Source organism: Lipophrys pholis, assembly GCF_963383615.2.
Source record: "Lipophrys pholis genome assembly, chromosome: 4".
Classification (NCBI taxonomy): Eukaryota; Metazoa; Chordata; class Actinopteri; order Blenniiformes; family Blenniidae; genus Lipophrys; species Lipophrys pholis.
The window spans coordinates 20,512,580-20,539,243 of record NC_137637.1 but is presented as its reverse complement, the minus strand read 5'-3'; the positions used below and the strand labels follow the sequence as shown (position 1 = coordinate 20,539,243).

The following is a 26,664-nucleotide window of genomic DNA, read 5'->3' as shown; positions in this document are numbered from 1 at the left end:
GTCTGCTTTCTTTTACAGGGGTCACCACCACAACTCATCAGAACTTGCACTGTAGACTTGGTCAGTTTTGACAACCTGAGCTTCCTGTCGCAATCAGGAATCAGTCAAGGTTAAAACGTCCCCTGAAGGACTACTAAGAGGGTCAGAGTCCTGTACTATACAGCATACAAACACAGACATGAAAGTAACATTACTTTCTAAGTATACTGAACTTAAGTTATTTTTGAGGACTAGTTTTTTCTTTTCGTATGTAATTCCACACTCATCCACAATTGTCCGGTCATTCCTTTATTTAGTTAAGGTCCAGTAGTAACCTTAATGCTTTGCTGCAGTAAAAGAATAAAAGCTTTCCATGGATGTGAATTATTAAAAAGTGAAGGTTCCGAGTTTGTCCCACATTTTCTTACGGGAACATAACCCGATTGTTCCACTGCTCCAATAAAATACAAATTCACACGTTAAGTGACATGGATTGATTTTAAGCAATAGAGTTGGAAATTTTATCCATTTTACTAAAACGGACTTTCCTTATATTTAGTGCATGAACACTCAATGCACCGTTCATGGTCCATCATATTCACACACAGATGGTGATGACTGCCATGCAAGGTGGGGAGCAGCTTTGGGTTCAGGTAAGATGGGCGGGGGGCGGTGACGGACTGCCAACCTCAGGATTGGAAGACGAGCCGTTCGACCAGCTGAGATGAAAGACATACAAACATCCTTTACAAATTCTTTTATTTCAGCATAATAGTAAGAAGCCTCTCCTCTGATTTTCATACAGTTGAAACTAATTGGATCACAAGGGTACATATTAGTTAGCCCATTTTACAATAATCGTAACTTTTTTTAGGAAGTTATTCTTATGCACTCATTTTCCTACACAAAATAATCAATATCAAGATCCTTTTTTTTTTCTTTTTCTTTTTTTTTTTTTTAAATGAGGACCATAACTCTGCATGCAAGACTAATAAAGAAAACAACTAATCTGTGATAGCTACTGTTATGCTGTTGTTCATCTAATACCATTATCAATATAATTTACTACAAATACCAGGGACTTTGTATAAGAAAGAAAACATTTTTTTCATGGTACTACCGCCTCTACTGTCAAAATTACCGAACATACTGGGCTCTCAACTGTACTGATCCAAATTGTTCTGTCCACCTTCTACGTCGATTTGAGGAGAAATTGGCTTTGTCCAAAACCTAAAATCTAGTACAGTTTAAAAGGAAAAAAAAAAAAAGAATCCATATCTATTTTTTTGTCTTTTTCCTGTCACTCCAGTGTTTACAATTTCATCAGAATAAAAAAGGTCCTTGAAACAATCATCAAAATGCGATGAGAAACTCCCAGACAAACATTTCTTTCAATCCGTCTGCGAAAAAACAAAAATAAAACGTTAAACCTCAATCGTATAACAAATGATCCGAGACTCAAGGATTCTATTGCATTTGAACAATGAGCATGATAATACAGGAAAAATAAATGACAAAATGGTATTAACAAGTGTCGTTAACTATATACTGTATTGCCCTTCAGCCATTTCCAGTATGTGCTCGCACCAGCAGTGTCCCTTCCACAGTTTAGAAATAGTGTTTCCACAGCAATTTATTGCATTTCTCAATCTTGGCCCCTTCGCTGCCACTTTTGGAGTCACGTGGAACTGAACCCCTTCAAACAGTCACACACCTCTGCCTCCGCGTCACTAAAAACATCCCATCGATACATTTGGTAAAATGCCACTGAACTCTGTAAATCTGCCGTTTCAGCTCAAATAGAGCACTGCTGGGCTCACATCCACACCCCATCGCTCTCTTCCTCAACTCGGCCCGTTGCACCAGCGCTGCAGCTGCCTCGGGAAGCTCGCTGGTACCAGAAAGGATCAAGTTTGAGAAATTGGTCTTGCAAGCAGCGGAGTGGCCGCGACCAGCCCGCTCTGCCGCTCGACCGTCGAAGCTTTCCACACAGTACGATCGAAGCTCATCATAGGTACAACAACTCGTATGTTACAAAATCATTTAGTACTACAATGATTATTTGTGTATCTGTAACTCACCGAAGGCTAAACCCACTGACATGACGGACACCCATTATTACACACCAACCACAGGATATCTGGATGAAAGGCGGCCGTTCGTGCGCGGCAGTCCAACGCGTGTCGGCTCTGCCGCGGCCCCGGCGAGCGGCCAGAGCGCTGCAGCGGGGAAACCATTTAGCACCCCGTACTTCTCACAAGGACCGTCGACACTTCCAGGGGGGCTCCATCAGAATTCTATACTGTGTTACACCGTTATCAGTAACAACGACCCAAAAATATTCAGCATCAGGACGACCTCTCAATAGAAGACCGTGTCAGTCTGGTGTAGCGCGCCTGAAGCCATCAACATTCAGTAACTAGGACAGCTTTACCATAAAAACAATAAAAAGGATGATGATGAAAGGCTAGTAAATACATCAGATCCACAATAATAAACTGTTGTGAAAAAGGCAAAATGAAAAAAAAAAAAGAAGAAAAGAAAAGAGAAACATACTAAGGCCACAAGAGTTTGTATACCCTCGCAAATCTCACAATGTGACAATCTGTACAAACATAATGGGACTTCAAGTGGCCAACCTGCATTATTTTACACCAGGAGAGAATTTTTCCTGCTCTTGTACTGGAGATCTGTGCATATATATGCATATATACAGCTGAACGTACAACAGCACATACTCTCAGTACATGTGAGAGGAGGACGAGGACCGCCGTCCTGCTTCTCCTCCCAAGTCATCATGTCAACCACATGCCTCACTCCTCTGACACGACACGGCACCTTCCAGTCCTCTTACTTGGAAGTCCTGGTTTTACAGTTGCTGATATTTCTTCTAATGACTCACAAAAGTTGCTTCGTTCTCCTCTCGACTGCAACAGTGGTGACGGAATGTTTTCGAACCAGATTCTTGTTTTTCTACTTCTTCCCGGCCCATTCGGTGCATGAAAAAAAAAAAAAAGAATCAAGAAGCATTCTATTTACAAAATCGTCAACGACGTCTGACTTTGCGGGTTGAGAACTGTATCACATCGGTGGAAGATAAATCTTCAGAGGACAAAGCTCAGAGCGCAAAAGGACAGTTTCATGCTTCTGAGTCACTAAATGGGCCACATAGGAAAGAAGAGGAAGAAGAAGAAGAAGAAGAGGCTCAAATATTTCCTCTACCACCTCATCACACTTCAGGATAAACATCCTCCAGAGTACCACCAAATGCAGATATTCTTTTTGAACAACAATAAAAACAGTTTTTGTTTTCTTTTGCAAAAAAATCAAATAGATTAAGTACAAAAACCGGACCACTGCTCATCACAGAAAAGTCTCATCTCGATAAAAAAAAAAAAAAAAAAAAAAACCAATAGGGAGGAAAAGGAAACACGGTAAAAATTCAACAGAAAACCAGAAACACAAAAGTCCCGCTGTCATTAATCCCATGACTGGAGCTGCAGTGTCAGTCTGTGCTAGAATGTGGCGTCACTCTGCACAGAGCCGAGCAGAAGAAACCCTGTGGCGTGTCCCGACTCTGGCGGCGCTGCGGCAGCGGGGAAGATGGAATGTCAGACGGCCAGCCGACCAGGAGGTGGGTGCAGGGGGCTCCAGGTGGGAGGCGCGGGCGGGGGCTCCTGGGGGTACGGGCGAGGTTCGCAGCATGGCTGGTTCTCTACTTTGGCTACGCCGCGGCCCTGGCACAACCGGCGATGCCGCAACAGCCGGTCTGTGCGGGAAAAGTTCTTCAGAGGAGACAAGACAACAAGGTTAGTGAATAAAAGGGAATCCGAGACGCGTCGGACCGTAAAACTCAGAAACCTGAAGCAGAAGTTGTTAGAAGTCTGCGCCATATTAGAATATTCCCTAATTCAGCCTTTGGCTGCTTGTTAGCCCGTCGTGCTGTTCGCTTTCTTTCTAGAGCAGCTTGGTTTGACTTCCTGAGGAAGGTCCATCTTAGGACGCATTACAGCTCTGTGACCCAAAACTCTTTGTTCTTGACAATGCTGCTCACTGTTAGACGTGTGAATCTACTTAGATAATATGTAGAAAATCATGATTTCATTAGATTTTTTCCAAACAGTTTTTTACCTGCAGTGAAAATGTCCGCCGGCACACAGACGTTGTCACTCTTAAAAGTTCATTTACCACAGCTGACACATGCAGCAGTGTGTTTCTAAACTCTTTAAAACATGGCTGGTTTACCGGACGCTGTTTGCTTTGATGCGTCGATCAGAAAAACTCACAACCTGAACAATACAGATACGAGCCAACGCGCCCTGTTGCACTCTGTACAGATCATTGCTAAAAGATTGAGCCAGAATCAAATTGAAGTCAATCACATCGTGTAAACAAAATACTGACAACCTTCATGTATACGAGTGGATAGTTCAATTATTTTCAGAACACAGCGAGGATGAGTTTTATCTTTAGACCTACGACACTGTGCTCATCATATAAGTCAGAGTGATATCCAACAATACCGAATAACTTGAAATAAAATGTCAGTACTCTATATTTCAAACATTTTCTGGATGATTCTGACCAACTTTGAAGAAGGCGTTCTTTGTTCTTTAAAAAAAAAAAAAAAACTTTGACGAAGGCCTTGTCGTTTGTCCCGTCGGTTTCTACGTACCTGCTGGCATCGTTCGCACTGGTAAGGCTTCTCGCCGCTATGGACACGCTTGTGTCTCTCAAGGTGGTAGCGCTGAATAAACCTCATATCACACATGTCACAAGCAAATGGCTTCTCTCCTGGAAGAGCACACAAAGACAGAGTCAATGCATCAATTTTGGTGTCTGGTACAAACAAACCGCGGACACTTTAAAAAAAAAAAGAAGACAAAGAAAAAGAAAAAAAAAAAGACTATTTCTTCTTTGCATACTAGGTTTCCAACACTAAAAAGAAAGTTGGAAACAATAGCAGACTGCCTTATCGGTAACTTTTAAGAGTGAAACATCAGAAAAATTGATATTCTACAAGGCCTCGTCATCAACTCATTATGTGTCGATCAGAGTGGAGTTTCTCGTTTTCTGGGCCCAGATCTACTCACATAGTGACCCCACAAGTTGGGTTCTTTTTTTTTTTTTTCTTTCTTTTTTTTCTCTCTCTCTTTTTTTTCAGACTGGTTCAACATCCCATCAAATGACTTGACAATCCAAACTCGAGTTTGTCGTGACCACGCTGCGTCGCAACGGTAAGTGCCGGTGCCTTTGCTCGGTAATGAGGGTACGGTAAAGGGACGCATACCCGTATGAGTGAGGCTGTGTCTCTCCAGGTGGTTACGCTGAATAAACCTCATGTCACACATGGAACAAGCATACGGCTTCACCCCTACACACACAGAGCAATATATTAGCCCTACCAGCCACAAGTGCAAGACATACAAACGTACAACCTCAAACTGGCTTCAACACTGAATGAAGGATGTGCAGAGATAAAGCTTCCTGTCTTGCTGTGCAGGGTTTACTGTTGGTACAGGTAATGATGACATGCTCAGACATGCAGTTAAAAGCAAAAGCTAAACTGGGGGTTAAGTGTTTATGTTGTAGGGAGGCAAACACGCCTGATTTTTAAAAAAACAAGGTTAGTTGCAAGTGCTGAAGCTTTTTTTTTTTTTTTAATGCCCAAAGCGGAAGAAAAACACCCCAGATGTTCTCATTCTTTGTACCTAAAATTACACCATAATTCTACCATGTAACAATTATCCCCATGTTAGGTCTATGAAAGAAAACAAAACATTTTGAAATACCTTAAGTTGTAGAGGGGAAAAAAAAAAGACAGCAAAAGACATTATGTGGTGAGATGTATTGGTAAGTATTGATAGGTAGCTATGATAGGACTCGATGCTAATTGGTTTATGGTAATCAGATTATTGATCCTCTCAGAGTGGATATGAAACACTGATCATGTTCATTAACTCGGATTTTAAAACCTATTCATTGAAAGAAGTTGTGGATTTGTTTTATTCTGTGTGCCTCAGGTAAATGCCTTCTGACAGCATGTATATAACAATTTGAAAATATATTTTTCAGGATAGACTGGAGCAGAAGTCGGGGGTCAGCTTCCCAAATGATGAAGAATTTAAAAATAATGCCATAGATCATATTGTACAGGAATGGCGTTTCAAACTCCTAATTCCAATGGGCATTCAGGCGATGAACAAATATCTGACACTTAATATAATACAGACTGATTGGTAGCAGTCATCCTCGGGGGCTTGACCAGTTACTCGGCTAAGTGGAGTTTTGAGACCAAAATCAGACATTTACTACAGCAGTGGTTTTACATTTGCATGACAAGAATAAAGTTTTTGGCTTGGTCAAGATTCACAACGTGTTCATTATCCTGTAACTCGTACCGAGGCTGGCTATGTTGATGTAAGACTGCTTCGGTTACTGGTTACAGCTCCTCAATTTGCATAAAACCTATTTCCACCTACTGGCATCCAATCACCCACAATAACTTCCAAAATGTGGTAAGAGCATTACATTTGTACAACTGTTCAATCCAGAGTATGTGATGAATGCTAAAGGCAGTGCAGGAGTGCAACAAAGTTATTTATGCAATACATTAATAGAATAAAGTTTTGATCACAGGAATGTGAGTTGTTATTGGTCATTTATTCCTCTTAATACAAGACTTTCACTATTTCTGTAACGCTGCACAAATATCCCTCACATTGCACAGTAGAGAATAAAAAGGTAAATCTACAGCACTGTGAAAGTTTCAGGCACTTGTTCTATGTGTTTCTCTTTTGTGTCACTTGATACCATGATGAGAACATCTGACCAAGCATGCAGTTAGTCGTATTAAACTAACTTCAGGCAGAATGAGTAAGGAGGTCTGCAACAGACGGTCTGTCCCTCACTCGGCCCAAAAGTCGAACGCTGAACAACCGCTGTCCAGCAGGACTGTCAATCGAATCAATACAAACTATGCAGATTTTTTTTCTCTCTCCTAAAAACGTCACCCTGAAGCTGACATTTTGTGCCTAAAACCTTTGCACAGTACTGTACATCATGTGAGGAGGGCAGGTGCGCGGACCCATACCCGTATGAGTGAGGCTGTGTCTCGCCAGGTGGTAACGCTGAACAAACCTCATGTCACATATGGTGCAAGCAAAAGGTTTCACACCTAAACGCAGAGCATCAATATGTTATTTCCAGGTCTTTTAGTGTCCGTTTCACAATCCATCAATCAGTCATGTATTTTAAACATCTCTTTACATGTGATGGGTTGTTAACCACTTAAATGATTAAAATCTTACAAAATATTCTCAAATCCAATCCATAGCAAATTTGGTTTTTTTTTGTTTCTCCAAATCCAAATGTCTAATCCACAACTTAACACATCTTATGAGCTGATGATATCATAGTCCTGCATTCAATGACATGCTCACGCCGGCTGTAATCCGGTTTAATGTGTGCAACATTCATATTAAGACACAAAATGCAGGACAGTTCTGATTATATGAATGGCACCACTGAATTTACCAGTACACACAATAATGATGATTGCCTCTCAGAGCTGAACCTATGGCTGAAATGTCAATACAGTCTGGTCTCGGTGACATGGGTACGATGTGCGGACGCATACCCATATGAGTGAGGCTGTGTCTCGCCAGGTGGTAGCGCTGAAAAAACCTCTTGTCGCACATGGTGCAAGCATAAGGTTTCACACCTAAATGCAAAGTAGCAATATTATAGCACTTCACCTCAAGTTTTCATTTTTACCAGTAAACACCTAAGTTATTGGTTATTAACCACATATTTGTCGATCCATGCAAAACAAATAAATAAAATGTTTTTTTAACTATTTACCTTCAAGAACAACTAGAAAATTGTCTCTACATGTTCAATAAGGAGTCATCAGTATATTAAAGCATTAGAAGTGGAGTCAATCAGCACTATATTCATAGTTTCTCAGTAAAACTATATTTTTAAAGCACATTTTCATGTGAACAAGTTTTGAATAATTCAGAGTTTGATCAACAGTGATTGTTCCTATTATAAGAGGTCTGGTGAAGTAAAAACCTCTCAAACTGTTGAGACGGCAGAAAGTTTGGAAAGCATTCGCTTGGTTACCATATTTTCCAGACTATGAGTCACCCCCTTTCTGGTTGTGCAACTCATTTAACAGGCAACTTGGAGGAGGCATCATGCAACTTTTCAGGAGTTGCATCCAAACCATCCTGTCGGGATTCAGAAAAGCTGAAGAAGTTGAAACTGAAGAGCACGGAGAGTACGTGGCAGCCAAATAGGGAGTAGACCCTTACATCTTCCTCTGGAGATGATGAACTCATTTGAAAGCGATAAAGATGTAGAATTCAATCGATTTAATTATTTGGATTGAAACCACTGAAATGTGGTGTTTTGCGAAAAATGTGGCTTTTGTTCTTTTCAGATTGAGTGAATGATGCAGTGGATTTGCATGCTACTCTTAAACCGCGGTTCCGGAGCGGAGCGGGAGGGTACGGTAAAGCAAAGCGCAAACAAGCCCAACTGTTGCGCGGTCCCACCGCAGAAAGTATGGTTAAAATGTAGGCGGGTTTGTGAAAGATGTGGGGATTTGTTGGGCAAAGTATGCGGAAGCAGCCGGCGGCGGCCGGCTTTACCCGGCTGCAACTCTGTGGCCGTCCGAGTCGTTCCCTGTGACACTGCACAAATTTTCTCATTGTGAACAGCAGCGTCCAGCTCCTGCTGAATCTCCTCCTCCTGTTACTGAGAGGAGCGTCTGAACTTTGTTGAAAGACCGCGATGCTGTGTTGTGCGCCGACGTTTCAATAAACCAAGTTTACAAAACAATAAGTGAGTGCAAAGCGGAGTACAGTATGTAAACAACAACAACGGGAGGGTTTACGGCCGATGAAATATTTAAATATTGTGGGAAAGTCGAGAGTGGCGATCATCACTACCAATCAGCAGACGGCTGCGTTGTCGCTCCTCCTCACGGGCCCGTTCCTCAGTGCTAGGTACCTCAACGGAGGGGTGGCGGAAAATCGTAGCCGGTGGTCGTGTTTTTTTCCGTACCATCCACAATTTTTTCGGTGGGACCACGCGAAAAGCTGTCTCGCCCAGTCCTGGTACAAAAAGTGCAGTGGGATTGCGGCTTATGTTCAGGTCAGCCATAATGGTGGTACTCAATATTTTCTCAGGTGGTACACACTGAAAAGTTTAAGAACCACTAATCTAACCTGTTACGTTAAAGAGGAACATAAAATAACCTGTTTTCTCAGAATAATATGACATGGTCTTTAAATGCTGGTGTTCAAGACTCGTTTTACTGACTTGGGAGCAACATAGTCTGGAAAACATTGTACTGGAGTTTTTTGATATTTTATTTAACATGTCAATGGTTCTATAGGGGATCAAAAAACCTCTGGGAAGTTACCATGAAACATACCTAAAAGGAAAAATCTATTGACAGAAGTGCTCCTGGTGCTGGAATGTAATAGAATGTGAGGAGGGCAGGTGCACTGAGGCGTACCCGTATGAGTGAGGCTGTGTCTCGCCAGGTGGTAACGCTGAACAAACCTCATGTCACACATGGTGCAAGCAAAAGGTTTCACACCTAAACGCAGAGCATTAAGGTATTATTTTCAGACTTTGCATTTTGTGTGTGTTCACAATCCATCATTAACTAATTTCTTTCCAAAAGCTATTCAGGATTGCTGGGTTGTTAAACTCTAATCACTTGTTTTCCCACAGAAAGAAATGTTGTTTTATTGGTTGTTGTTGTTTTTTTTACCAATTCTCATTCACAACACATAAAAATCTATAAAATCCTATAAGCACATGAGCTGATGATGTAGCAGTATTTCACTTCATTGCAGAATATCCTGGTTGTAATGTTACAGTTAAGCACATGCTCTGGAATTAGGACTATTTTTCTTGTCAGTTGTAAAGAACATGAATTGCTACCATAGACATCTGGCTTTATGACTAACACAATGTAAATACAGTCTGGTCTCGGTGACATGGGTACGATGTGCGGACGCATACCCATATGAGTGAGGTTGTGTCTCGCCAGGTGGTAGCGCTGAAAAAACCTCTTGTCGCACATGGTGCAAGCATAAGGTTTCACACCTAAATGCAAAGTAGCAATATTATAGCACTTCACCTCAAGTTTCCATTTTTACCAATAAACACCTAAGTTATTGGTTATTAATCACATATTTTTTGATTCATGCAAAACAAGTAAATAAAATGTTGGTTTCATTTAACTATTTACCTTCAAGAACAACTAGAAAACTGTCTACATGTTCAGTAAGGAGCTATCAGTATATTACAGTGTTAGAAGTGGAGTCAATCAGCACTGCATTCATAGCTGCATTCTGAACGAGTTTTAAATAATTCAGAGTTTGATCAACAGTGATTGCTCCTATTATGAGAGGTCTGGGGAAGTAAACACTTTTCAAACAACTGTGGAGATGCCAGAAAGTTTGGAAAGCATTCGCTTGGTTACCATATTTTCCGGACTATAAGTCACCCCCTTTCTGGTTGTGCAACTCATTTAACAAGCAACTTGGAGAATGCGCTGTGCAACTTTTTAATAGGTGCATCGAATCCATCCTGTCGGGATTCAGAAAAACTGATGAAGTTAAAGCTGAAGACCACGAAGAGTATGCGGCAGCCAAATAATGAGCAGACTGTGTTGCATCTTCCCCCGGAGATGGTGAAGTCATTTGAAAGACATACCAAAGATGAAGAATTAAATAGATTTTAATTCTGTGGATTGAAACCACTGAAATGTGTCTTTTTACAAATTTTTTTTACCTTTGTTCTTTCCAGATCGAGTGAATAATGTAGTGGATTTGCCTTACATTAGATAAAGATCTTTTAAAATTATGTCGTGCCACGCAAATTGTCTAAACCCGTAATTCTCAAACTGTGGTGGTACATGAGCTCCCTCTAGTGGTACGTGGAGGTAAATCAATTATATTCTTCCGTTAGCATTTATTTAAAAATATACAAAACTATCAAAATGGCACCAAATTTACAATGAAAATAAATAAAATATATGAAACTTGTATTCAAAATAAGTATGCAAATAATGAGTCAATAGCTAATAGGGTAAACCTCTGCTACTCTATGTTCAGGTCAGGCGTAATGGTGGTACTCAATATTTTCTTAGGTGGTACACACTGAAAAGCTTAAGAACCACTAATCTAAACTGTTACGTTAAACAGGAACATAAAATAACCCATTTTCTCAGAATACTATGCAATGTTCTTTTCATGAATTCCTTTGATAAAAAATGGCTCCACTGGTGTTCAAGACTCATTTTACTAAGACTTGGGGGCAACATAGTCCGGAGAACATGGTACTGGAGTTTTCAGTTATTTAACATGTCAATGGTTCTATAGGGGATCAAAAAACCTCTGGAAAGTTACCATGAAACATACCTACAAGGAAAAATCTATTGACAGAAGTGCTCCTGGTGCTGGAATGTAATAGAATGTGAGGAGGGCAGGTGCACTGAGGCGTACCCGTATGAGTGAGGCTGTGTCTCGCCAGGTGGTAACGCTGAACAAACCTCATGTCACACATGGTGCAAGCAAAAGGTTTCACACCTAAACGCAGAGCATTAAGGTATTATTTTCAGACTTTGCATTTGTGTGTTCACAATCTATCATTAACTAATTTCTTTCCAAAAGCTATTCAGGATTGATGGGTTGTTAAACTCTAATCACTTGTTTTCCCACAGAAAGAAATGTTGTTTTATTGTTTTTTTTTACCAATTCTCATTCACAACACATAAAAATCTATAAAATCCTATAAGCGAATGAGCTGATGATGTAGCAGTATTTCACTTCATTGCAGAATATCCTGGTTGTAATGTTACAGTTAAGCACATGCTCTGGAATTAGGACTATTTTTCTTGTCAGTTGTAAAGAACATGAATTGCTACCATAGACATCTGGCTTTATGACTAACACAATGTAAATACAGTCTGGTCTCGGTGACATGGGTACGATGTGCGGACGCATACCCATATGAGTGAGGCTGTGTCTCGCCAGGTGGTAGCGCTGAAAAAACCTCTTGTCGCACATGGTGCAAGCATAAGGTTTCACACCTAAATGCAAAGTAGCAATATTATAGCACTTCACCTCAAGTTTCCATTTTTACCAATAAACACCTAAGTTATTGGTTATTAACCACACATTTGCAGATTCATGCAAAACAAGTAAATAAAATGTTGGTTTCACTTAACTATTTACCTTCAAGAACAACTAGAAAACTGTCTACATGTTCAGTAAGGAGCTATCAGTATATTACAGTGTTAGAAGTGGAGTCAATCAGTACTGCATTCATAGTTTCTCACTAAAACTATATTTTGATCAAGTTTACATTTTTGGGCTTTTTCTAAAGCACATTTCAGTGCAAACGAGTTTTTAATAATTCAGAGTTTCATCAACAGTGATTGCTCCTGTTATGAGAGGTCTGGGGAAGTAAACACTTTTCAAACTGTGGAGACACCAGAAAATTTGGAAAGTGCTCGACTGGTTACCATAGGGGGTCAACAAACCTCTGGCAGGTTACCATGAAATTTATTTCAAAGGAAAAATCTATTGATAGAAGTGCTCCTGGTGCTGGAATGTAATAGAATGTGAGGAGGGCAGGTGCACTGAGGCGTACCCGTATGAGTGAGGCTGTGTCTCGCCAGGTGGTAACGCTGAACAAACCTCATGTCACACATGGTGCAAGCAAAAGGTTTCACACCTAAACGCAGAGCATTAAGGTATTATTTTCAGACTTTGCATTTTGTGTGTGTTCACAATCCATCATTAACTAATTTAAAAGTTCTAAAAGCTAATCAGGATTGATGGGTTGTTAAACTCTAATCACTTGTTTTTCCCACAGAAAGAATCGTTTTGTTTTTTTTGACCAATTCTCATTCAGAACACATAAAAATCTATAAAAACCAATTCTCAAATCCACAACTTAACACATCACATGAGCTGATGATGCTGCAGTATTTCACTTCATTGCAGAATATCCTGGTTGTAATGTTACAGTTAAGCACATGCTCTGGAATTAGGACTATTTTTCTTGTCAGTTGTAAAGAACATGAATTGCTACCATAGACAGCTGGCTTTATGACTAACACAATGTAAATACAGTCTGGTCTCGGTGACATGGGTACGATGTGCGGACGCATACCCATATGAGTGAGGCTGTGTCTCGCCAGGTGGTAGCGCTGAAAAAACCTCTTGTCGCACATGGTGCAAGCATAAGGTTTCACACCTAAATGCAAAGTAGCAATATTATAGCACTTAGCCTCACTTTTTATTCTTTTAAATATAGGAAATCTTATCACCACAATTGGTTATTAACCACACAATAGCCAATTCATGCAAATACACCACAATATTGTCCAAATGTCTGTCCGTTAAGTCGTAATCCTGTTTTTGGTGTTGAAGATTCCAACATACATCACAATACTGATTTATGGCTCTTCGGCTGATCCCGACAGACAATGGCTGACATAAACAGGCATGGAAACCTTGGTAAGACTTTAGACTTGGCATGTCCCTCACATAGAAAACATGAAATGTGCACATGGACTAAAGCTGGATGTCATGGGCACGGTGCACGGACCCATACCGGTATGAGTGAGGCTGTGTCTCGCCAGGTGGTAACGCTGAAAAAACTTCATGTCACACATGGTGCAAGCATAAGGTTTCACACCTAAACGCAGAGCATTAAGACAATTATTCTTATGTCTCCGACACGTTTCATCTAAAAGGTAAGGTTGGGTTTTTTTTTCATCGTTTCACTCTGTGCTCAATTGATATCTGTGGTTAATAACCAATGTCAGACCCTTAATTCACTTACAGGGCTATAATATGTATGAGAAGCTTGTTTTTAATTACAAAAATATCAGAAGGGCTCTAACACCCACTTACATGAGCTGATGATGTCATCTGATGGAAAATACACTTAGAATAATCCTACAGAAATAATGTATGCATACAGATAGACAAGGCTAGCTCAAGAATACAGAGGTTGCAGCATCTTAGTCTTGTGACTGGGTTAAGATTGGCAGACGCATACCCATATGAGTGAGGCTGTGTCTCGCCAGGTGGTAGCGCTGAAAAAACCTCTTGTCACACATGGTGCAAGCGTACGGCTTCACCCCTATACACACAAAGTACCAGCTTTAGCACAGAGATAACTCAACTGCCAAAAATGATCGACGTCAAAACTTTACTAATAACTTAGTAAAGTTAGGTTGCACTCGTCAGCGCCTTGTTTTAAACTGGAAATTCCAGCATGCTTCATTCAAAAATCCGCTTTTCCCAATCAGAAACTATATATTTTGTTTTTACACCAGATTCAAGTGAAAATGCTATATGTCTTCAGCCAAAGTTTGAGTGAGGGAGGGTTAATAAAAATACCCTCGGCAGAAAGCTAAAAATAAATTCCTTTTCAGGACAAAATGAAAACCACTCCTTTCAAATCGACTCAAATAATTGAGGTAAAATCTAAATCCCTAGTGGACACTTTCCAACTCGCACAACAAATTCACTCTATGCCAAAAAGTGATGTGATAATTTTCAACATACCACGTAAAGATTTCACTAATAGGTTTGTTAATATTTCAATTTTTGTCACGCTGATCGCAGAGGTTGAGACAATTTTAGGCAGTTGGCAAACAGCTGTTCACATGACAAGTCGGTGAGGACATTATAAAAGCAATTGAGAAAAATAAGACAGACATTCAATGGAAATGACTCATAATCATACAGAAGCTATCGCAAGGAAAAATACACTTTTCTTAGCTTTTGTAATAAAAAAAAAATCCTAGTTCTAAGATAAACTCACGATCAAAACAAGGAAAATGTGTATATTCTTGTCTATGACTTTGGATGTGAAATGACACAATGACTAGTTGTGTGGGCAATCAGCTCTAAACATGAATATTCTTTAATAAACTAAAATGCACACTTTGGCGCATAAACAAACTCAAAATAAAATACTATTCTGGATGACATTTACATTTATAGAGACCTCACAGTTTTTTTTTTATAAGACAACGCCACACTGCAAAAATTCACTTCTTAATGCAATCATTTCCACAATAGTTTAAAATCTAACGTCACTAAACCTTCGTGCCATTAGCAGGAAAACAGCTTTGGGGTTTTTTTTTTTTTTTTTTTTTTAGCTGTCCAAATGCAAAATGTACAAACTACAATCGGCAATCACATTGTAACTACAACACAGTAAACACCTTTGTCGACCCACTTTTTTCACTCTGGTTGATCACGGGTGTACAAAATTTCTACAATTGAGAGTTTAATGGAAAACTGAGCTCCAGAGACATTTTAATAAATATAACAATATATAATTATATATATATATATTTTATAAGACTAACTATATATAGTTGCTTTGGGATGAGCCAATATTGAAACAATTACAAATTTTCAAGGGAAACAGTATAATTAATCTTTAAGCCAAAGACTAATATTGCCATCTTTTCCCCCTTCATGGTCCTCATGTCATTTCATATACAAAGTATAGAGAAAGTATTATTCTAGAAAAGCATATGAGGATCCTTACAAATGCCGCTTGGCAAATAAACACGTCAGTGCAGTGACAAAGTAATACAAACTCGAGTTTGAGGCAGCCGTGTAAATATCAAGGTGTGGGTCATGCATCACAAAAGAAAAGTGAGAAAAGAAATCAAGTTTTGAAAACGAGGACGTACCTGTGTGAGTAAGACTGTGTCTCTCCAGTTGGTAACGTTGAATAAACCTCATGTCACACATAGTGCAAGCATATGGCTTGACCCCTAAACACAACACAGCACAGTTAGAGGTTTTACAACACTCATTAACTTCAACAGCACAGAACAAAGACAAATAAAAATACAGCACGTGTTAAGACTAGCTTGTGCACTATTGCTAGGAAAATTCTGTGAGGACACATTACACAAAAAATCTCAGCTAAACCTAACCATTAAAAACTGGTGGTTGTGATCAAATTTAGATTTGTCATTACAGACTCAATCAAGCTGCATTATCATGTTTCATCTGAAGTCATAAAGCGTCAGCAATTTTTGGTGTACTGTGTCTTTACCTGAATAAACAAAGTTCTGTTTAATACACATGCAAAGGTACCATTACAGAGTTTTTTTTTCTTCACAAAACAAAGTATCTGACAGAGTCACTTTTTCAGTGGACAGTTTCCCAACAAAGCCTAAAAATTCTATCAAACATGTCACAGAACTGTATAACGAGCTTATTGGGGCTTATCGATTAAAAGAATCAAGTAAAGTATTCAAAGCAAGGTTTGACAGATGAAAGGGGAACAATTAATTCAAGCATACCAGTATGAGTGAGGCTGTGTCTTGCCAAATGGTAACGCTGGAAGAACCTCATGTCACACATGGAGCAAGCGTATGGCTTCACCCCTAAACGCGTACAGTATTCAATTTAAGAAAGACAAAAATATTCTTATGAACTATGTGCACATAAAGTGTCATTATTCAAACACTCGTCAAAGCTTTGTGATAAACAAGAATCGCAAGATCTATCCTTGCAAAACTTGTGTACTATTAGAATATTTAGAAAACACAGTAAACAGAACACAAAATCAATCTACCAGTGGTTAAAGCTGACATTTCGTTGTCCAGAATATATATTGAGTAACACAAAATAAAGTGTGCTATGTGTCCAAGTTCTATCACAAGTAAAGGAGGTTGTACACTCAAGAGCAAAATTCTACAAGCACGTATACGTTCAGGTGAGAGGGATAAGTAAAACTTATACCCGTGTGGGTGAGAGTGTGTCTTGCCAGGTGGTATCTCTGGAAAAATCTCATGTCACACATGGAGCAAGCATATGGCTTCACCCCTGCACACACAGAGCAGAAGATCTTGTAAAAGAAACACAATGAACTGAACAGGACAGACTAACTTAAGTTATGTATCCAGACATGCCAGAAGCAGCTTCACAATATAGACATTCAATTAACTTATCTCGTCTGTGAAAATGCATGAAAAGGAACCTCAAAGAAAGTGTCTTTTGCTGAACTTGGGGCAACTTTTCAATGCCGACAGGCTTGACAAGCGTCTTTAAACTTAATTCAAAGTGGTTGTTTACGGGCAGTGGAGGTATTGCTGCATTAAATCGGGCATTAAAGGGTTAAATGGGAACTCTTAATCACTCTTGATACACCTCAACAGTTCAGAAAGCTTGATGCTTACGGATAACAAGTTCACTTAAAGACTATTCAACCATCAATTGGGTATGTGGGCACTCGTGTAGTAAAGAAGGGTGAACCCATACCCGTGTGAGTGAGGCTGTGTCTTGCCAAGTGGTAGCGTTGGAAAAATCTCATATCACACATGGAGCAAGCGTATGGCTTCACCCCTACACACATAAAAGTATGTCAATAAGAGCTAGAAACAAGGGGAGAAAACAAAAGATTCAACATTTGACCAGCTTCGCCCAGCATCGCTCTTCTACACATTATACAAGCGGCCGGACAAACAATAGCATGTTTTGCATTTTTGCAGTGGTTGTGTGACTACAAGGAAGTTGTTTCAGTCGAGTAAAAATGTTGCAGTGAGGGAGTAACTGCGCAGAACAAAGTAGAGCATTCAGCAGGAGAGAAGCTGAAGTTCTTCACACATTTACATTAACGACTATGAACGATGCATTTGTCATTATCCTAACACATGTCTGGATACAACTCGAAAAGTGAATTATATTCTATGCTGGTTTCAATTCTAGACGTTCAATCTGTTTACATCGCTGAGTTGGAAAGTTTTACCCAACTAAAGTGAGCAGACGCATACCAGTATGAGTGAGGCTGTGTCTTGCCAGATGGTAACGTTGGAAGAACCTCATGTCACACATGGAGCAAGCGTACGGCTTCACCCCTACATACACAAAGTATCAATATATTAGCTAGGAGGTTCCTTTTGCATGAAAAGGAAGCATCAATAACAAGCATGAGATCACTAGAACCCGAAAGGCATCAAGCTTCATGCGGAGGGGTACTTTGTTTCACCCTGAATTAGAAAAATTGCCTGCAGTCAGTTCATTTTCAAGACACCAAAAACTTATTTGAACGAAAGCAGCAACAGATTAAGCCCAGTGTGTTTGAAACAAGCCATACACGACAGCAGCAAGATAGCCAAGAAAAGATGGTAGACAGTGATCACACTGGCCAGCTGAAGCAGAAACACTACTGCACCTTTTGCTCTATCGCGGATGCCTTTTAACAGTGGCCAGTTACCGAGTGTCCACCTCAAAGTGGTTTGTGCACATTAATCGATATTGGTGTTTAAATGTTTACATGCTGATTTTTCGGAGTAATCAAAGTGACGATCTGCTTCAACTTTCAATAGATTCCAATTTGATCTCTGCCAGATTTTTTTTACAACACAAGCATTTGAGCAACAGTAAAAGAAAAATGCTTGTAAAAAGCCAGACAGTTAAAAGCAGAAAAACAAGAGCTGTGCAGCCATGAAATAGTAAAATAAGTGTGGACATCAAAGGACTACTCCCATAATATACCATGGCTTGAAGTGACACTATTTCAGTAGACTCTTGCCCAGTTAGATCAGTGGTTGATTACTTTTTATAGGATGGACCATCTGATAAATGTTGAGCTCTCTGAGTACAACTACAATGAACAATCTGAACAGACAGTAGCGGAGGCTTAGCCGATTGACTGTGGACGGTTGACAAAGTGAACGACTTTACTCCTCATAAACACTTCACCTTGGTTTGTCTTTTCACAAACATTCTTTCAAGTAATCATGTCTCAAGTATGCACGCACAAAGTGCTTGAACCAGATGCATCAGGCTGAGATTGAGATCATCATCAAGTGAAAACGATACATATTTTTTTATGTGAATTTCATGCGTTACATTTTAAGCATTTTGAGTTTTATGTTATTTTGATAATAGTTAATGTTCCTAATAGCTGTAATTTTTAAAAACTGTGACTTTCCTTCACGTACCACTAGAGGGAGCTTGTCCGCACACACACACACACACACACAAGTCATTAAGATTCAAACATTTTAAAACAGCAATTTAAGTTATGCTCAGGATAAAGTCTTAAAAATATCAATAATGGGTCAAATTTGTCTGTTATGTTGAAACGACACACCTGCTGTATATTGTCTGAATCAGTTAATGCAATATTTAACCATTGGTATCATACTGAAATGTAGGTGGAAGCAACTGTGAAACTAAGAAAGAACTAGACAGGTATTTGAATGAAGTTAAACAAATGCAAATGTTGGTTGTGAAGCGATGGTACAAAAGGGACCAATGTGCTTTGAGTCGTCCACAGGAGCTATCTGAGTCAGTGTATGGCGTTGCAACTATTCACATATTACTATGAAGAAATCATTCTGCTACCATCTTAATGCTGGTGCCTTTTCCATCAGTATTCAAATTAACAAGTACTGAGTGGGATTAGACACATCCTGAATAAACAAAAATACACTAAAGGAGACAATAATCTCACATAAATGCTAATCATAAGGCACATTTATAAAATCGGTCGTCATTTGGTGATTTGCAAACCACTTCTGAAAACTGCCTGTTCAGCACACTAAATAGAAAGGTATGTTTCCCATAAAGAGAACCGCCCCACCCGCTTTTTTTCTTTTTAAATACAAGGTTTTTCTGATCAAGTCCCAAATGGGTTCAGTATTCATGATTGCTTGGATGCCAGTGGATTGTTCAGACTAGTAATTGATTGAGGAGTCAACTTCACGTTTAAAGGAATTGTAACACAGACTGGGTACGGTAAAAAGACGCATACCCGTATGAGTGAGTCTGTGTCTCTCCAAGTGGTAACGCTGGAAAAACCTCATGTCACACATGGAACAAGCGTACGGCTTCACCCCTACACACACAGAGCATACAATTATTAGCTAGTCAGGCTAATGAAAAAGCGAGAAGAAATAAAAATCTCATAACAGAACAGGTGCAGTGTCGCAGAACAAGCATTTACTGGAATTTAAGGAATGTACAGATAAACTGTATGAATATACATTATGTGAATAGAAGCCAGATGAAATTGTTTACCACTGAGGCTTGATGTGAATACTAGGGCAGTAGTCACTGACTCAGAAGAACAGTTAGGTTGAAAGATGACTTACCCACAGTGCATACTTCTTAAATAATGAGAAACAAAGAATTTGGTGTGAAAAGATGCAAAGTAAATATTGACACTAGAAAAGAAAAACTCAGAACATAGTCCTTTGATGTCCATGCAGTTATTTCCATTGATAATATTGTGTACAGAATATAATTTAAATATGTAATGTATGTTTTTGTGGCCTGTGCTTTGAGGATTTTGCTTTCACACACACAGTCACAAATCTGAGTCCACCATCAAAAAGTCTTATTTTTTTTTCCTTATTAATTTTAGGGTTTAAATCAACGTAATTTATTTTGCACAGCTGTTTTGGGAAATGTACTGTCTCAAATTAAGATCCACAAGATGCACACAGAAAAGACAAATCTCAAACATAAAACAAACACACGTCATCTTGAGCATGAGGATTTTTTTCTTTTATGTTTAATATGGCCACATAAGTGTCTTACTCACCGAGTGAAATCTAACATATCATCACCTCGTCTGTTTAAATATTTCAGGAAACAAGTTGTGGAGCCGTACGGTTCGACAGCTCGAATTCATTTGAAGACATGGCAGACTTCAGTAAAGAAGTGGGATGTTCCTACAGTCAAAGTAGTGAGTGTGATATGTTGATGAAGCATTGTGTCTGCAGAACATGCAGCAACTGCCAGACGACAAAAAAACCTTTAGAATATCAGCCTGAGTGCAAGTAACCACACCAAGCGAGGACCCGTATGTGAAACACACCACTTTGCAAGACAAAACGCCATTTGCACAGACACCACAAGGTCCAAATAAACAGACACTCAGGAAACACCGACTTGATGCAACGACAGAACAAGTCCAAACAAAGGGCAAAACAAGAACAAACTTTTTGCAGACAAGTCAATGTCTGAATGATTTTTTTGCCTTCTCAATTTCGGCATTAATCTCGAGACCTACGGCCTACACATATGTAATCTCTGCTTATAACAGATTTCCATGGGAAAAAATGTGTTATACACAAGCGTTTTTAATAGTGGACTCTGGGACTGTACTGTGTTGTACTGCCTACCGTCAATTTTTCCTAGTGTGGGAGACAAATACTTTGCGTTATATTTAGGGATGAACAGATTTTGGGAGTGGCTTTGTTGGAAACTACTGTCCACAGACAAAGTGAACCCTGAGCATCTGTCCATTGCTTCATGTGACGGACTACATAAGTAGTCTGGTTTATGTAATATGGGTACGGTTAAAGGACGCATACCCGTGTGAATGAGGCTGTGTCTCTCCAGGTGGTAACGCTGAATAAACCTCATGTCACATACGGCACAAGCATACGGCTTCTCCCCTAAACCGAAGAGCACCAGTTTTAGTTCAAGTCCCCACAGATACCAATTAGCTGTGAGGCAAAAGCTATTACCAAACAAGGTTTTAAGCAGGCCATTGCAAAAACCTCACAGTTGCAGCACACTCCTCGATTCAGTTCACTCAAGCTTTCTGGGTCTCTTTCAACAACTCATTCATTTATTTTAGCGATAGCAGCTGTTCTGAGCTGAACTGAACTGTGAACTCGAGTCGCTTCGAGCAGGAACCATACCTGTATGAATGAGGATGTGCCTCTTTAGGTGGTATCCACTCCTAAATGCGCCGTAACAGTGATCGCAAATAAAGTTTTTCTGCACTTTAGATGACGGACCATTTTCGTCTCCGCCTGCGCCCTATAAAGAACAGTACAAATCCGCAGTTAAAACATTTAAAAACTTGTTTAAAAGAGTGTATTAATAGTGTGTGCTGAACGGTTGGACCCAAAACCCACCCAAACTACTCTGAACTTCATGGAAAACCTAAACCTAAGTTTTTATTTTTGACTGAGATCCATCTTTAAAATATAAGGTCAAATTTTCACCTATATCGGCCTGTGTAATTTTTCCTATTTAAAAAAAAATTTATAAAAAAAATCACCACATCTTTGGTTAAAGTGAACACAAAATCAGGTTTTGTGTTTTTCTTAGAAAAAAAAGAAAGAAAAAAAAGTAATTAACATCTGAATTGAGAAATGCCCCACAATCCCCTTCAATAGCCTAATGCCCTCACGTTACTGCTCCCCCTGTTATGCACACAACTGCAGTTATTGTGCTCCGCTTCACTCTGCTCCCCTCCCCCTCTTTCCTCTCTAGAGAACCCCCACCCCCTCCACATCTTCCCTCGACTCCTCCCCCCACCCCCACACAAACAAAATGTGCACACATGAAAGCTCCAAGTGAGGCTTACTTGAATGAAGTTAAACGCCTTCAAGAACCAAAAAAAAAAAAAAAAGAAAAAGATATGTAAAGGCACATTTTATGTAATAAGTTAAAAAAATATATCCCTATTTAGCAATCCCAGCCACTGACCTTCCCTCCCCTTCCTTCTTGTTCTCTCACTTTACAGGGCGTTACTGATTTCCTGTTCTTTTTTTTCTGCTGCATGTCCTCGGTGGCCCTCATCTCTTTCTCGTCCAGCAGGCGGGGGGCTTGGAATTCACCTTCCTTCCGGATAAGCTATGAAGCCAAAAAAATAATAAAAGAAAGTTAATTATTATCTATTTACAGAAACAGTTGGGAAAACAAAAAGTAAAAAAATCCTTTGTGTATTTTCTCCACTGTAGAACAAATGCAGGTCTGTTATTTTTCTTCAGCTAAATTGATGTGTACTGAAACTGAATTTTTTTTTCTAAAATTGGATGAAAATCTAACAACTTCAATTGTGTAGGCGGGATTGGTTCATTGGAAACTGATCTAAATGTACAATTAAAAAAGAAATTGGACAATGATGCAATCGGCCCCATAGACGGTCACAATTTTCCCTCATATGCAGGCCAGTAGTGATAATCTCAATGTTGTTTGTGTTGCAAGTTGTAGCATGGACAATAAAGATGACCTGGCTAATATAGATACTACACAAGTCCAAATGTTACAAAAGTCAAACCATATCAAGACTGTATTTATAGTGAAAGAAATGTTTGAAAGCCATTGAAAAGCCCCATTCCCACTCAACATTTCCCATGTGAGTCCTAACCAGGGGTGGACAGCTCATTCCAGACGGGAGGATCATGTGGCTCTGGGGAGCACGGTCCGGTCCCTCTCTCTGCTGTGGTCCATGGCCGAGTGGAGCCATCATTTTTTTGGGCGGAGCGGCCATGGAGCTGGCCTGCATCAGGGCCATACTGGAGAGGACAGCTTCGCAGCCGAGCAGCCCCGCCTGCGGAGAAATCCAAAGAACAGAGACACTAACCAAATACGTCAAGCATTCACAAACAGCCAGCAATTTGAAAGTATCTGCGTCTAACACAATATTACTAGTCACGTGGCATTTGCCAGGGTAGTCATCAACGACAACATCCTGAGTGACACAAGACTGCAAATAAAGTTATTTGAAACCACTTTGGTGTTCTTAAAACAAACCCATTTCATATGGTCGCGGACTGAGCTGCTGGGCAGATGTGACATTGCTGTGGTATATGTGAGCGCAGGGACAGGGGTGGGGACAAGGTCATCCAGAGATCCGTCAGTCAGGATGGTCGGGCTGGTGGGAAGCCACACCCACCTCACTCATCTAGCATTAAAACTGAGGAAGAGGAGGATGTGGATGAAACAGAGAAGCATTAAATTACAACAGCATCACTTGCTGTCTTTGTTACATTTTCCAAAAATATAACACTTGATTAGTCCTCATCTGTACTCTAATAGCTCCATCCCCGACTTTGTTCAGATACTTACCATAAAATATAACTATTTACTTTAACTAATATTCAATAACTCATATTACATACATAGTCGCATTGTTTCAACTATTTTTCTGTTCAGTGATAAAAGTGTTAGAGCAAAGGTAATATAAAGGTTAGTACTGCCAGATATATGCCTATGTGAGTTGGAAATAAAGCTTTTTATTGACATTTCTGGTCCCTCAATATAAAAACCTCAAATAACCTGAGTGACTCAATGCAGAGCCAGATTTTTTTCAAAAAGTTAACTTTGTTCCATCCAGAATTCAAAAGGCACTAGCTTTGGATTCAGAATCATTTGTGGATCCTAAAAAGTGATGGATTACTCTCCTATCCCCCTCAGTTTATTATTTTCTTAATGGCTTACCATTTTATTTTAGTTATTTCACTTTGTCTAGATTAAATGGCTTCAGTCTACATACAAGTAAACATTTTACTACAGTGCTTTTTAAAAAAATTGACAAAAACTAATAAAGAGCTTTGATGTAATAAGGAAAGCCAACATGTATCTAAAACTGCCTATATTGACACTTAAGTTTAATTTACGTTTTAATGGCTTTAGGAGATTTAGTTAAAACAAGCACAGGCTGTGAGGATGAAGCACAGACACATTGACATAAATCACAGTGGCAAAAACAGGCAAATGAGAGTCACATTGCACTAAATCTGAAACTACAGGGACAATCCAAGATGACTGTTGTAACACAGGGCGACATTTGAGGCTTGAAAGCCTAAAAGAACGTTTCAGCCAGTTTCTACATCGACCGTATGCAAGCATATGTTGCCTTTTAAGAGTGTGTTTCTGCACAGAAGGCTGAAGGGGAACGCAAAAGCAACAACTTGTTATGCTGCAAACTTCAAACATAATGCAGTATGAAGAGCTCTCCGTTTACACCCACCCTCTCCAGACGTGATTACATTATGTACGTCGTTAACGCGGATCCTGCGAGGAGGCCATTAATTGACTGAAAGCACAATTGCACGATCTTGAGAGCACTTTTTCTGGACGTGTCACCAATTACTCGAATAATAAGTTGCGTAAACGCAGCAATTGACTGTACCACACATCTCAACCTAAAATGTAGACCGCGGCCAAGTGGCAGCAGAACTCGACCCTAACGGTACAATGCTTTCGCCATTGGTTAACAAACGTTAGCTAGAAATGCTAAGAGAGCTAACAGGGTGCTAACAACGGCTAACGCTACTTAAAACCACAACACGACCGCGTCCTATAGCGCCAGGTCGACTACAGTTTTGATATTAACGCCAGTCGAGATAGTAGCGATGTGATTTGGCTTATAAAAACGAGCCGTTGTTTTTTTTTTTTTTTTTTTTGTCCGCGGCCTGCATACTCCCACCCAGCCTGGCTAACAGCGGCTAGCTGCTCGCTGGCGCCCTCGCCCACTACAACGTCAACGACAGCAATCCAACAAATTCTGAGCCCACCTGGTCATCTTCGGCGATGCAGTCGCTTAAAAAGAGAGTGACTATTGAAAGATCGGTTCAGTGGTCTGCTTAACCTCGCTATAACTTGCAAGAAAAGGGGAGCTGAACTGGCTCAAGACAAGAGGAGCGATGAAGACGTCCGTGATGGCCGTCGCTGAGTGCCTGCCTCCCCCTCCCGTCTGTTAGCCTAGCATTAGCTACCACCAACGCTCTGGTATCCTCCTAACCCCCTCCGCAGCCTTTATCCGAACGTGGGCTTTTTCTTTTACCGATGAAAAATAAGACCATCCAATGCGAAGCTAAAAAAAAAATAAAAAATCCATCTCGCAACTTAAAAAAAAGCAACAGAGGAGATAATTTACTCACCTTTAATCTGGAGTCGCCCGACGTTTTTCAGCCGCGTCTAGTTTACAAACACAGGAAACGCCACAGGATGTAACCCACTCCCCCACACGGCAGCTCTGCTTCTTCAAGCGAGGAGAAAAGGCTCATCTTCTTCTGCGCCCCCTCAACACAAACCGTTTCAGTCCATGTTGTAAAATGTTTTTTTTTACAGCTGATGCGGAGATTTAACGTCCTCCTCAGGCGATGGTCGCTGGCCTTCGGTTTTGCAGCAGATTCAGACGCAGATGGAAAAAGAAGGAGCGAGCGCTTAAAATCACATAAAACAGCGACGTGCGGGATTACAGCGGAGGCTGGGCTCACTCAATCCGATCGCCCCATTGTGACTGACGCCCCCTCTCACCATAAATAAATAAATAGCGTCGGTATATCGCTGTTGTTACTGCGATCTCATATTTATTGTGTTATTAGATGGCTAGGAACAATGACGTCATCATCTGTTATATCAATATTGATTTATTTTATGCACCTGTCTTATAATACATTACATTAGGCTTGCATATTAAAACTTCAACATAGGTTGCATGTCCATCATAGAGATAACCACAAACACTGACATTCACATATGGGGGCAATCGGTGAGAACATGCAAACTCCACACAGAAAAGCCTGGCCGATTTTTTTAACCCGAGACGTTCTTCTTGTGAGACTAGAGCCCTAATCACTGCTCCACAGTGCAGCCCTTTAATAATCACCGCTATTAATTCAATCAAAATGTTATATTTTTCCCCTAATGCAGTTTCAATTTCAGTTCAAATGAGTCTGTTGTACCCTTACTTTTCTGAACACTTGTAAAACATTTTCTATACATATTAGTTCATGTACCTTGTGTTCCCAACAGTTGAGTAGGTTTATCAATAAATCAATTTAACATTCACACAGACACATCTGAAACTATTATTATCCACCCTGCACCTCCTTAAGATTTCCTG

At 40.0% G+C, this 26,664-nt stretch overlaps 1 protein-coding gene across 26 annotated transcripts; it reads right to left on the bottom strand.

Moving 5' to 3' along the window:
* Positions 1 to 721: 721 nt before the first annotated feature.
* znf740a (zinc finger protein 740a) lies at positions 722 to 26,167 on the bottom strand. Of its 26 annotated transcripts, none has more exons than XM_080461532.1 (24): positions 25,697 to 26,167; positions 23,565 to 23,727; positions 23,179 to 23,361; positions 22,515 to 22,661; positions 21,719 to 21,839; positions 19,819 to 19,902; positions 17,831 to 17,914; positions 17,319 to 17,402; positions 16,800 to 16,883; positions 16,358 to 16,441; positions 15,737 to 15,820; positions 14,080 to 14,163; positions 13,630 to 13,713; positions 13,186 to 13,269; positions 12,661 to 12,744; positions 12,014 to 12,097; positions 11,511 to 11,594; positions 10,024 to 10,107; positions 9,509 to 9,592; positions 7,619 to 7,702; positions 7,073 to 7,156; positions 5,270 to 5,353; positions 4,655 to 4,773; positions 722 to 3,764 (listed from the first exon to the last, which is right to left on the bottom strand). In XM_080461532.1, the coding sequence occupies exons 2-24, from the start codon at positions 23,607 to 23,609 to the stop codon at positions 3,591 to 3,593; spliced, it is 2,217 nt and encodes a 738-aa protein (XP_080317658.1). In that variant the 5' UTR covers positions 23,610 to 23,727; positions 25,697 to 26,167; the 3' UTR covers positions 722 to 3,590. The 26 variants fall into 26 exon arrangements, 25 of the variants coding, with proteins under 25 accessions (XP_080317658.1, XP_080317662.1, XP_080317650.1 ...); XM_080461536.1 differs by having other exon boundaries at positions 22,545 to 22,661; XM_080461524.1 differs by lacking the exon at positions 19,819 to 19,902 and adding an exon at positions 21,386 to 21,469 and having other exon boundaries at positions 23,158 to 23,361; positions 25,697 to 26,133.
* Positions 26,168 to 26,664: the final 497 nt, after the last annotated feature.

Bases quoted from the DNA above. Each gene is read 5' to 3' on its own strand.
- znf740a (XM_080461524.1), bottom strand. From the start codon at position 23,609: ATGTCACATCTGCCCAGCAGCTCAGTCCGCGACCATATGAAATGG. The intron at 21,470-21,718 runs GTATGGTTCCTG...TCTTCGGTTTAG, and splicing joins GCACATCCTCATTCATACAG to GGGAGAAGCCGTATGCTTGT. The intron at 16,884-17,318 runs GTATGGGTTCAC...CTGTGTGTGCAG, and splicing joins ACACAGCCTCACTCACACGG to GGGTGAAGCCATATGCTTGC.